This window comes from Gobio gobio (genome assembly GCF_949357685.1).
Source record: "Gobio gobio genome assembly, chromosome: 22".
Classification (NCBI taxonomy): domain Eukaryota; kingdom Metazoa; phylum Chordata; class Actinopteri; order Cypriniformes; family Gobionidae; genus Gobio; species Gobio gobio.
Window position 1 is genome coordinate 42,310,457 of NC_137118.1, and position 12,237 is coordinate 42,322,693.

The 12,237-nt window shown below is 40.9% G+C and overlaps 1 protein-coding gene across 1 annotated transcript in view; it reads right to left on the reverse strand.

Annotated features, from left to right (window-relative positions):
- The window catches only part of epb41l4a (erythrocyte membrane protein band 4.1 like 4A), a 103,078-nt gene that overhangs the window by 9,327 nt on the left and 81,514 nt on the right, over positions 1–12,237 (reverse strand). Inside the window, exons 14-20 of the mRNA XM_079805012.1 lie at positions 11,523–11,600; positions 8,622–8,735; positions 6,926–6,976; positions 6,269–6,346; positions 2,371–2,490; positions 1,710–1,757; positions 1,554–1,622 (exon numbers count right to left, since the gene is read on the reverse strand). Of these exons, the coding sequence (XP_079661138.1) occupies positions 1,554–1,622; positions 1,710–1,757; positions 2,371–2,490; positions 6,269–6,346; positions 6,926–6,976; positions 8,622–8,735; positions 11,523–11,600 (558 nt within the window). The remainder of the gene's footprint in view (positions 1–1,553; positions 1,623–1,709; positions 1,758–2,370; positions 2,491–6,268; positions 6,347–6,925; positions 6,977–8,621; positions 8,736–11,522; positions 11,601–12,237) is intronic.

Here is a 12,237-nt window from a genome sequence, read left to right on the forward strand (position 1 = left end):
TTAATTTTTTATTAGACAGCTAATTTGACCCTATTTCATATCTTTTTTAAATGTTTTATTTCCTATGTAAAAGAAATGAATGCCTGGGCTGGTCATCCCAAACTTTCTGTAACACAAAATTGACACAAAGTTCATGTATAATCATGATAGTTTCCCATGCGCTCTTGAATGGTTTTGCACATATTGGGCCCTATTTTAACAATCTGAGCGCATGGTCTGAAGCGCAGGTGCACTTAGGACGTGCCCGAATCCACTTTTGCTAGTTTAACGACGAAAAAAACAGTCGCATGCGCCAGGCGCATGGTCCAAAATGGGTTGTACCTAGTCTCTTGCGCTGCATTCACACGGGGCGTTGGCATCAACGTCAGCACTTCTCATTTACTTTAATGGGTGACGTAACACATTGCTGAACTGAATTGTGGGTCCCGTTGTGTCGCGTCACTGCCGTTGCTCGCGCCAGAAGTTGAAAAGTTTTAAACTTTACAAGCGCCAACACAGGCGTCAGCCAATCAGATTGCCTATGCAAATACCCTAGCGCAGACGCTAGCCAATTGCGTTCATGCAACACCGGAAAAGTAATATGATTGGCTGTTGACGCCGAAGCCCCATGTGAATGCAGCGTTAATGAGTCATGGGTGTGTTTTGGGTGTAATGTGCAATAAACCAATCAGAGTCTCATCTCCCATTCCCTTTAAAAGCCATTCCTTTTAAAGGTGCTTGCACCTTGGCGGATTCGTTGTTTACATGGAGGAATTTGCGAGCGGAAATACTGAACGCTTCTCCAGAGAGGAACTCATTTTTCATATTTAAAAATGTGTGTGTGCTGCTGCGCATCCCTGTGTGTGTAATAAGCAGAGTGTACGCACGTTGTGTACCTGCTTATAGGCACATATTACTAACACACCCTTTAAACAACACAAACTGCACTATTGACTTTAGAGCAGGTTTTTGTTGGTTAATGGTGCAGTCGTTTTCAGTTCCTCAAAATAGCAACGCGCCAACAATGCGCCTGAACACACCTGGTTTTCAGACCAGCATGCCCATGGGTGAACAGATGGTGCGAGTGCATTTGCTATTTAAACAACGTGGCGCTTGATGTGAAAATGAGAACTGCGTCGGGCTGAAACTAGCTAAAGACACATTGCGTTGGGTGAATGATAGGGCCCATACTGCGGCTAAATTGTTTTTAATATTTTGATTTTATTTAATATTCATTTCTTAATTAAAGCCATTGTTTTATCATAATTCAATCGTAATTACATAATAAAATATATAAATGGAGCATCTAAGGTCAAAAGACACGTTTCACAGTTCTATAATTAATTAATATATTAATGGGATGCAGTTTAAATGTATTTACTAGGGAATTACATATGCAGGAAACAATTTTCAGATAACCTAAATAGTTTATTAACTGGTTTCGTGCAAGTAAAATGTGGCAATATCAACCTGAAAAATGATATAAATGGAAGTTTATGGGTTAGTTAAAACAGATCTGTGAAGTTACAGTTGCAGGTTAGCACATCTTTTCATAAGAGTTTGATTTGACTCACTCCACTTTCTTGTACGGAATCTCCTTTAGTTGGTCCTCAGAGAGACCGGAAGGATCAACCAGCTCCTTCCTGTTCACAAACACAAAATGATCATCACTGACTCCTCTTCTGCTTTATAATTAGTCTAATTAGTGACGAGAGTGACGTTAAACTCACTGGATGTGTTTCCAGAGAAGCTCTTTAGCTTGAACGTCAGGACTTCGTCTACATCAAGAGAAAGAATTCAAAGACTGGCACAAGACATAGGTCATATCATAGATTTTTTTATGATTTAACCCTATAAATCTACTGTATCATATTTGATATGTACATTTTGAAGCCTGTTACACACAATCAACTACATGCCTTCTGTCGTCTGATTGATATTATATACTTTTTAAGCAACTAACAGGCCTTTTAATATATTTGTGAAAACGTCCTTCTTCAGGTCGTGGTTCATGTGTGTTTTTGCTGTGAAATCTTTACTGATTTTAAAAAGTAAATATTTTGAATAATTGAAAGATAGAGTGAAAATATATGTAGATATGGATTTAGGTTTCATGTAAGTAGTTTGCTACACTGTTATAAAGATGTCATTGATTTACATTACAAGCAATCAGAATGTCATCTTACTTTTTTAGCCATATAAATATCAGCAACCAAATAGCATATTCTTGCTCAGTTTGGGCCTCTGAATAAAAATCGAGGTGTTTTTTTCCTCCATATTCTCACTATATCATACTATATGATTGATTATATTTTGTCTAAAGGTTCAATGGCCTTTCCATTGAAAATAAATGATCAGGTGTTAAAGATTTCATCTTGGACAGATGCTTACGATCGCGAGCGGTGCCGTGAGCGCCGATGGTTCGGATCATTGGCTGTTTTTTCTTTCTGTCTGCGCAGCACAACCTCCCACTGCGGACCAGAATCCACCATCTCGTTCTCCTGACGGGACCTGCAGCGCACAGACATATTTATGATAGAGTTTTAGTTGTGAATGCATTGATACTGTGATTAAAATTCAAATTCCCAATTTCCTGCAATCATTTTTTAAGACCATTAAAGGAACACTCTTTTTTTTTTTTTTAAAGCTATGGTCTACGATTTCAAAGATTGTTCATTATTAATAACCTCGTTTAGATGCTGGTTATGGTTCTACAGTACAATCCTAACAATATGAAGAGAAAAGATTCAAGATTCAAGATTCAAGAGTTTTATTTGTCACATACACAGTTATATACACAATACAACTGGCAGTGAAATGTAAACAGGTCCGCTCCATGGACAGTGCAAATAACAGTTACAAGAAATTAAATAGAAATAGAATAAAGTTAGAATAAAAAGTATTAACATAAGTAGAATTATAAATAAATCAAGTAAAAGATAAAAATAGGAAATAAGATAAAAATAAAAATATAAAAAATATGTGGATGATAAGTGAGATAAACTGTAGACTTAAAAATAAGTGGTTAACATAAAATATATAATATGTATATATAAAGAAGTATAATGTGCAAGGTTTATTACAGGTTGTTACGCAGTAACAATAGGGACGTAAAGTAAAGTGCAGTGCAATTGCAGTATGTGGATGTTAATGTTGAAAGACCGTATGTTTATGCGTGTGCGGGGGTGAAGTGAGTCATGTGACTGAGTTCAGGAGTCTGATGGCCTGGGGGAAGAAACTCCTCCTGAGTCTTTCAGTCTTTGCCATCAGGCTACGGAAGCGCTTACCAGATGGCAGCAGGGTGAAGTGAGAGTTTGCAGGGTGATTAATGTCTCTGATGATTTTAGTAGCTCTACCTCTGCAGCGTTTGGTGAAGATGTCCTGCAGAGACGGGAGAGCTGAGCCTGAGATGCGCTCGGATAAGCGCACCACTCTTTGCAGGGCTTTGCAGTCGTGACTGGTGCTGTTCCCGTACCACGCTGTGATGCACTGAGTCAGGACACTTTCTATCGCCCCTCGATAGAAAGTTTTCAGGATGGCTGGTGAAACCCTGAATTTCCTCAGCTGGCGCAGGTGGTACAGTCTTTGCCTGGCTTTTTTCACCTGTGTCTGGATGTGTGTAGTCCAGGTCAGATCCTCGGAGATGTTCACACCCAGGTATTTGAAGCTGCTCACTCTCTCTACCGGTGTCCCGCTGATCATGAGAGGGGAGTATGACCGATGCTGTCTCTTCCTGAAGTCCACAATCAGTTCTTTGGTCTTGTTAACATTCAGAGAGAGACAGTTGTCCTGGCACCATGATGTCAGTTGCTCCACTTCGTCCAAGTATGCCGTCTCATTGTTGTTGGAGATGAGACCCAGGACAACAGTATCATCAGCAAACTTGATGATCGAGGTGGAGCTGTGTGTGGACAAACAGTCATGGGTGTAGAGAGAGTAGAGCAGGGGACTCAGCACACAGCCCTGTGGAGCTCCAACACTCAGGGTGATGGAGGTGGAGGTGAACTGGCCTACTCTCACCGCCTGGGGTCTGCCAGTGAGGAAATCTTCAATCCAGAGGCAGAGAGAAGAATTCAGGCCTAGATCCAGGAGTTTGTGTGTTAGCTTAATGGGAACTATGGTGTTAAAGGCTGAGCTATAGTCAATAAATAGCAGCCTGACATAGTTCCCACTTTTGCTGTCGATGTGAGTGAGGCAGGAGTGAAGGACGTGAGAAATGGCATCTTCAGTCGATCTATTGGGACGATAGGCAAACTGAAGAGGGTCCAAAGTGTCAGGAATGGAGGAGCAAATGTTGTTTTTAATGAGTCTCTCAAAGACCTTCATGACTAAAGATGTGAGAGCCACTGGACGATAGTCATTTAGGCAAGAGGGTTTACTGATCTTAGGTACAGGGATGATGGAGGATCGTTTGAAGGAGGTGGGGACAACAGATGTAGCAAGGGACTCGTTGAATATGGATGTAAAGAGCCCTGCGAGCTGATCAGCACAGGACCGCAGAACACGACCTGAAATACCATCCGGCCCAGCAGCTTTCCTGACATCCACACGTTTGAGTGCCCTCCGAACCTCGTCCTCCGAGACAGAGATCACGTGAAAAAAGAATGAAAAAAATCCATTCACTCTATTGGGTGTACACCCGCAGAGAAATTGACCAATGTAAGCTGTCCGGCCGGACAGCTTACATTGGTTAACTGCTCTCATCCAATCCCTGCTCCACTCGCGTCTCCACCCACCGCACCCTACCCCGCCCCGTTCTGCGACATGAAATTTTGCGGGCAAGTAGGCAGCATCAACTCAGCAATGGAGAAAAACCAACAAACAGACATCAGAAAGCGGCTCCTGCTCGCCCCAACAATCAAGGTTGGAAGAAAGAGAAAGTCAATTGAGGAAAGAGCAGAGATTTAAAAAAAAAAAGTGAAGAACGCCGGACTCAAAGCCGAATCAATATAGGGTCCACCATTGCCCGTTTGAGGAAGCTTCAGAGAAACCTTGGACTTAAAACCGACGCTGACTTTTTGTTGAGCAGGTATGCATTTATTTATACTTTTATGGTGTGGTGTATTACATAAATAGCTTTTTATCAGTCTGACAACATGAACATGCTGCCGGTCGGCATTGGAATGTTAGCCGTTTAGCATCGCCTATCACGGGTCAAAGTAATTATATTTCTTGAAGTGCTTGACTATTTCAATAGTCCTAACGTTAGCGGTTTTCTGTTCGAGCCGATAGAACATTGCATGTGTTGCTAATCTTGCGTGGGCGTGAACTCAAACGTGTGCCTCTGAGCTATTTTGTTACGACAATGGTGACATTGAATTGTTGATGAAGCAACTGTTCAAGTGTCGAAAGTCAACTTTACATATGATGTGTCATTAGCGCGGTCATTAGATTGAAGCGACTAAGCACATGGTACATCTCTGTTCCGATGTTTACTCCTGCTTGACTGAGTGACGTTGTTGTTGGAGTGACGCACAGAGGGGAGGGGTGTGCGTGTGGAGGGGCGGGATGAGTTTTTTAAAAATTCAGGCTTTCTCGACTGATTTTCAACATCGTAGACTACAGCTTTAAATAGGCTCATTTTCCGACTCCCCTAGAGTTAAACAGTTGAGGTTTTTCAAATCCATTCAGCCGATCTCTGGGTCTGGCGGTAGCACTTTTAGCATAGCTTAGCAAAGATCATTGAATCTGATTAGACCGTTAGCATCTTGCTCCAAAAAATGACCTAAGAGTTTCGAGTTTCGTTTTAAAACTTGACTCTTCTGTAGTTACATTGTGTACTAAGACCGACGGAAAATGAAAAGTTGACTATTTTCAGGCGCTGTGTAATATCATTGCGCCGCTGCATTCATGGTACGGCACAAAGTTCCTTGATTATTACGCAGGAATGAGAGTTTAGTTCCCAGCCATATCGGCCTAGAAAATCGCAACTTTTCATTTTCCGTCAGCTTTAGTACACAACGCAACCACAGAAGAGTTTTAAATAGGAAAAATATTGAAACTCTTTGGTCATTGTTGAGCGAGATGCTAACGGTCTAATCAGATTCAATTATCTATGCTAAGCTACGTTAAAAGTGCTATCGCCAGACCTGGAGATCGGCTGAATGGATATGAAAACGGTAAACCTCAACTGTTTAACTCTAGGGGAGTTGGAAAATCAGCCTATTTTCAAAAAAAGTGGAGTGTTCCTTTAAATTACATCATTTATAATGCGCATATATTTCACGAGAGCACCAGGACAGCAGTCCTGTGCCTTTTATTGTCCCGAAAGCTCAGTGGATTCACCCACCGGTTTCTTTTTTTACGATGTTCCCTGTTGGAATTCTCGGATTCGCTGCCGCTGCTGGTGTTGCCACGGGAACGTGATCTAATGGGGCAAATCAGAGGGGTCAAAAGGTGACAGGGCAGAATGAAAGCGGGGCATACATTCCTGAATAGTTCTAGAACGATTATCAACATCAGTTTTGCAAAAACAAAAAAATTATAAAAATCACAGCCCACAATTTACAAGAAATTGTGGTATGAAAATTAAAATGGCATCTGCACATGAGATGATCCTAAAAATAATTGAGTATGAACCCCTTCTTTATAAAATAAAAAATTACATATGAAAAGTGTATCTTTACAGAGAAAAGTGTATCTTTAGGGGGTACAACAGCTTGACACTGGGGCAGTACCCTTAAAAGACCATCTTTGTACCTTTTTTACTCCTAAAAAGTGCATATTAGTACTTTACAGTACAAATACGTACCTTAAGGTACTGCTATGAACCTTTTTGTGGTAAAAAAGGTACAAAGATTTTAAGGGTACTGCCCCATTGTCAAGCTGTACCCCCTAAAGGTACAATTTGAACACCCTTTGACACTACCTCTCTTAGTGCTTTTTGTAATATTATATTAGTTGTGAATTTGTTATAATCTAAAGGAGCGAATGAATAGAAGTGGACCTCCTCCTGTGTTGTTTGCTGGCCTGCGGGTCGTCAGTGGTTTGACCTCTCCTGTCGAAACAAAACACAAGGAATGGCGTTTAAAGAGAAACACTGACTGTTTTCATCATTTCTGACAGACAGACACAAACGCCTGCGATGCTTTGAGGATTTATCAGTATTTATTTATTCTCAGCCGTTCTTTCATCAGTCCCTCGCCTGAGGCGGGACTCACGTCTTATTGACGCCCAGAGGCCAGAACTCATAGTAACCTTCAGCTCCTTCACTGCCAGACAACGAGACTTAAGCTGATCAAACCATGGTTACATGATGCCAAAGACCATTTATAACTAGATATTCAGTGTGTTATCAATTATTTCAAGAACTAAAGAAAATGATTCAGATGCAACTCTTTGTGTTTGGCTTCTTAGTACAAAAGGACGTTTGTTCCATTTTATTTCCACTAGAGGGAGCAAATGCACCTGCATTCAGATTCAGGCTGTGTCCGAAAGCTTAAAAAATGCTGACTTCAGAGGTAGGAAGGCATCAAGGCACGTCCAAATTAAATGTTAGCTTCACTTCCTGTATCCTGAGATATAAAAAGTGATCTTTTAAGGCAGCATTGATGTATCCCACAATCATGTGCGTTCCATTCTGTGTCAGTTGAGCTAAACAATAAAGATGGCATCTGAAAGTTGTGGTTGGTGGTCAGTTTGTGAGTAAATGTAAATGTTTCACATCTGATGTCATTGCTAGTGAGAAATTACTATTGTAGTAATTAATAAATATTTGCTTTGTTTTCACCAAAGCTCTCTCGATTTTGCGGTAGATCATTAAACCGTTACACTGCCCCAGAACAGAAGTCTGAAATCAGTTTCGAGAGGAACTTTCGTGTGCAAATGCTGCCTGCAAAGTCACTGCCTGATAAAGCAGCTAGTCAGCTGCCTATGTTTTCGGACACAGCCTCAGTGTTGATGTTCAAAAAACTCCCTCAAATTGCATTAAGAATCAATGGCTGTGTCCAAAATCGCCCCCTATACCCTTAAATAGGGCACTATTCGAGGGGACAGCCATTTGTAGTGGTGTCCGAAACCATAGTGGACGTTATCAAATGCACTCATTCAATCCCACAATGCACTGCAATAATAAGTGTACAACTGATAGAGTAGATACACTGGTGCGAACTACGCAGCAGACTTCTTCCCGGCAGTCAAAGCGCCATTACGTCGTGAAAGTGCGGACTCAGAGGAAGACCGTGAGGGTTTAGGGTGCCATTTGGGACATGGCCGTACTCTCAATGGATAGAGAATACCCATAATGCACTGTGAGGGTCGCGCCAAATTAATTAACCGCTGGTCCAATGTGGGTACAGCGTAACATCATACAGGTGTAAATTCCTTTTTAATTGATTATTACCGTAATTCATTTTAATTGCTAGTGGAGGTGCCAGTTTGCAAAGTTTCAAATTATATTTAACATCAAGCACAAACTACTGTATGCAAAAGCATCAGCCCTTCCGGTGCACTCAAGTGTCCGAATTCATTCACTCGTTTTCATTCACTCCTTTAAGTGGACTATATTAGTGGAGTAATGTAGGGAATAGTGCATGAGGGTACAGTGGGTGATTTTGAACACAGCTAAGGTCATTAATAAGTCTTAATGCAGAAACTAAATGCATGTGAACACAACGGTGTCCCTTGAGCAGATGAGCGCACACCTGCGGCGGGCCGAGTGAGACGTCTCGTTCTCGCTGCCCCCTGAGGGTGAACGTCTGTGAGCTTTTGGGAATTTGGGAGATTTGTTCCGCTCACTGGCCGAGTTGTACAGTCCGCTGAGGAAAAACAAAGACAGGACTGCTTAGAGGAGACAAGAATGCACAGAAAACAGAAGCAAACACTACAATGGCATTGGTATGTTTATGTGTAGGGGAGAGCGGGGCACAGCCTAACACGGGGTTAGTTGTAACACACTTGGTTTAAAACTTTCCACACATGCCAGGATGACGAAACTTAGTAAATTTACTAGTTGCCGTAGCATCATTATTTAGAGAAGTGGAGTCAGCTTGTGTGAATTAGGCTACCTCTGTGCGTCTCTAAACTGCGCTGTTATTACCTCACTAGTGAAAAAATATAAATATTAAAATCGACTTTAGGAAAATCGTCTGTCATGTTGTTTTTTTTAGTCCTGTAATTTCCGTTATTACAGTTAACTATGCGAAGTGATATGGAACTGTAATGCGGTCAAGAGAGCTGCCTGGAACTACGTTCGCTGTGCGTTTCCCAGAAAATCTCAGAACGTTCATCAAGCCAATCAGATTCAAGCATTCAACGGCCCCGTAGTATAAAGGTGAATAATGACTGAGAGTCAATGTTCAGAAGTTCATTATTTCAGAGTAAATCAAGAAAAAAGTACTAGACATGTGAAATTAAATGATGTTTTAGTAAAAAAGTTGGGGGGGATCATGTTCAGATAATTTACACAAGTGGAGAGCACTCATCATCAATAGAGGTGTGTATACCGTATTTTCCGGACTATAAGTCACACTTTTTTTTCATAGTTTGGCTGGTCCTGTGACTTATAGTCAGGTGCGACTTATACATCAAATTAATTCATACTGACTGACTAGAATAAACATTTAGCTACGTCTACAGGGCGCTCTATGCTGCTCCATGTAGCCTACCCCTGAAAAAAACTTACTGAAAACTGAAAAAACTGTTAACTGAAATATTAACCTAAAGACAACTGAGAAAGACTGAACACAAACAAAATGCCCCCATAAATAAAATCCTATTCTGCAGATTACAAACTGCTGGTAGTCAAATATGCAGCCGAAAACGGTAATCGAGCAGCAGAAAGAAAGTTTGGAGTGAGTGAGAAACTTGTGAGGGACTGGCGAAAAGCAGAGGTTACTTTAACTGTAATGAAAAAAACAAAGAAAGCTAATCGCGGACTGAAAGCAAGATGGCCAGAGCTGGAGGAACGAGTCCACAGATGGGTGCTTGAACAACGCTCTGCCGGGAGAGGCTCAGCTGCGCGAGACAAACGCTGCCAGTGTCAATCATAGACTGCAAAAAAATATGGACGTAGTGTTCGTGACATCACCCATAGGATTCTGAAGAGCAGTTTTGAAGCGTAAAGTAGGGTCGAGCTGGCCGTTGCTATCTTGGCAGTGCGTCACTTCCGGATAACAGAAAATGGCCAAAAAGGCGGGACGTGGGCGGAGCTGAAGTGACGCGATGACTAACAGACAGCAGACAAACGGCTATCCACCTGTCACTCAAAGTGGCCGCGCCCTTAATTATGCAGAACTTTAAGGCTTTATATAATGTAAACGAATGAGTTATAAAAAAATTCACCCCCCTCACAGTTGTCATGAAGGGCAAAATTAGCCGTATAGACCAAAACCACAAATTTGTACCAGGCTGTAAACATGTTTTATTCTGCTGTAAATATTTTAACATGGGGCTCAATGAGATTCTGCTCCTTCTGGAGCCTGTCTCTAGTGGCCAGTCGATGAATTGCAGTTTAAGTCACTTCCGTATTGGCTTCAAGAGAAACTGGGGGAGGTTGCCGCTTGGTGTGAATGCACAGCAAGCAGACGAGCAGCTCTCCGCCCTGCTTCTGCCCTGCCAACGCTTGCGCGTGTGGTGTGAAGCTGGTGTTATAGTCTAGTATAATGCGACTTATAGTCCAGTGGGACTTATATAAGTTTTTTTCCTCTTCATGACGCAGTTTTCGACTGATGCGACTTATACTCCGGAGCAACTTATAGCCCGGAAAGTAGGCTACGGTATATACTTAGCAGTCTTACCTCCGTCCATTGGCAGTTTACCAGCATCCCTCCACCACCCCTTCTCCACACTTTCAGTTCTAACCACTTACATACAAGGGTACACTCTGGGTTCGGGCCAAATTCCGAGCTCGAAGCCCTCCCCCCCGACAGCACGGCACATACACATTTAAATTTACTCTCCATAAATTATATGTAAGTGTGAACTCGTGAATGTGGGAAAAAATGAATACTCTGAACCCCAAGTGGATTTACACAAACTGAGAAAGTCAAAAAGCGTTAGGTTGTGCGCCGCTCTCCCCTACATGCAATACCATCAAAAACCTCAGTACATGAAGCATAACATTTTTAACTGGAAATAAATAAAAACTAAAACTAAATTGATATTAATCAAATTAACATGAAAACTAAAAATATAAAAATAAAAGCCAATATTAATACAACTATAATAAAACTAAAACAACACCGGTGTTTCTGTTAGATAGAAGTTGAAGTTGAAATAAAATATTAGATGAAAAACTTAAACTTTAAAACTTAAATGAAAATTAGAAATGTTGCCTTGGCAAATAACGGAAATAAGTTTAATTTGAATCTAAAATAAATTACTAAAACTGAAATAAAATAAATTAAAGCTAAATAGAAATATTTTTTAAAAAAATGAATAAAAATAACAAAAGCACATAAAATTACTAAAACAAACTAAAATATGAATAAATACTATAATAGTATACAAATACATCTAAAATGATTCTAATATGAATGCAACAGTACCAGTATATCTGATTTATTGTTGATTCTTGAACACGTGATCTCAGTGTTGTACTGTACCTCTGTGGGGCGTCTTCCTCCCATGGTGCACTGGGCTTGTTCTGCTGGTCTGAAGTGCTGTCTGTCTTTGTTTTGGGACTTTGGGAAAATACAATGAAACACGATGTTGAATCTTGACATTTGTGATGCAAAAAGCTTTACTATTTCACAGAATCCTGTAGGAAAAACAGTCTAAAATGAGATCTTAGTCATCAATGACACAGCAAATGGAGACCAATCAGAATCTCCTGCTTCTTCTGAGACAAAGAGGCCAGTAATCTCACATCTCCTCCAGAGCTTCATCCTCTAGAGGATCAAATGATCTGAGCTGCTACACAAGAAGCAAAATGACTTAGTAAATGTATCTTGACTTAAGAATGTTTAGACATTTGTAATGGAAAACACGACAAAAATACCAAGAAAAAAAAAATCATTCAGCAGTTTAAGATACTTAATGAAGTTCTCAATTATTTTTTGTCAGTCTTAGATGTTTTTTCCTCAAATTATTTGAAGTGTTGTGATTGGCCTAATCTGCTCTGATTGGTCAGACGGCCCAGTCTGTTGTGATTGGTCTTCTCTGCTCTGATTGGTCACATAACCCAGTCTGTTGTGATTGGCCTACTCTGCTCTGATTGGTCAGACGGCCCAGTCTGTTGTGATTGGCCTACTCTGCTCTGATTGGTCAGACGGCCCAGTCTGTTGTGATTGGTCCACTCTGCTCTGATTGGTCAGACGG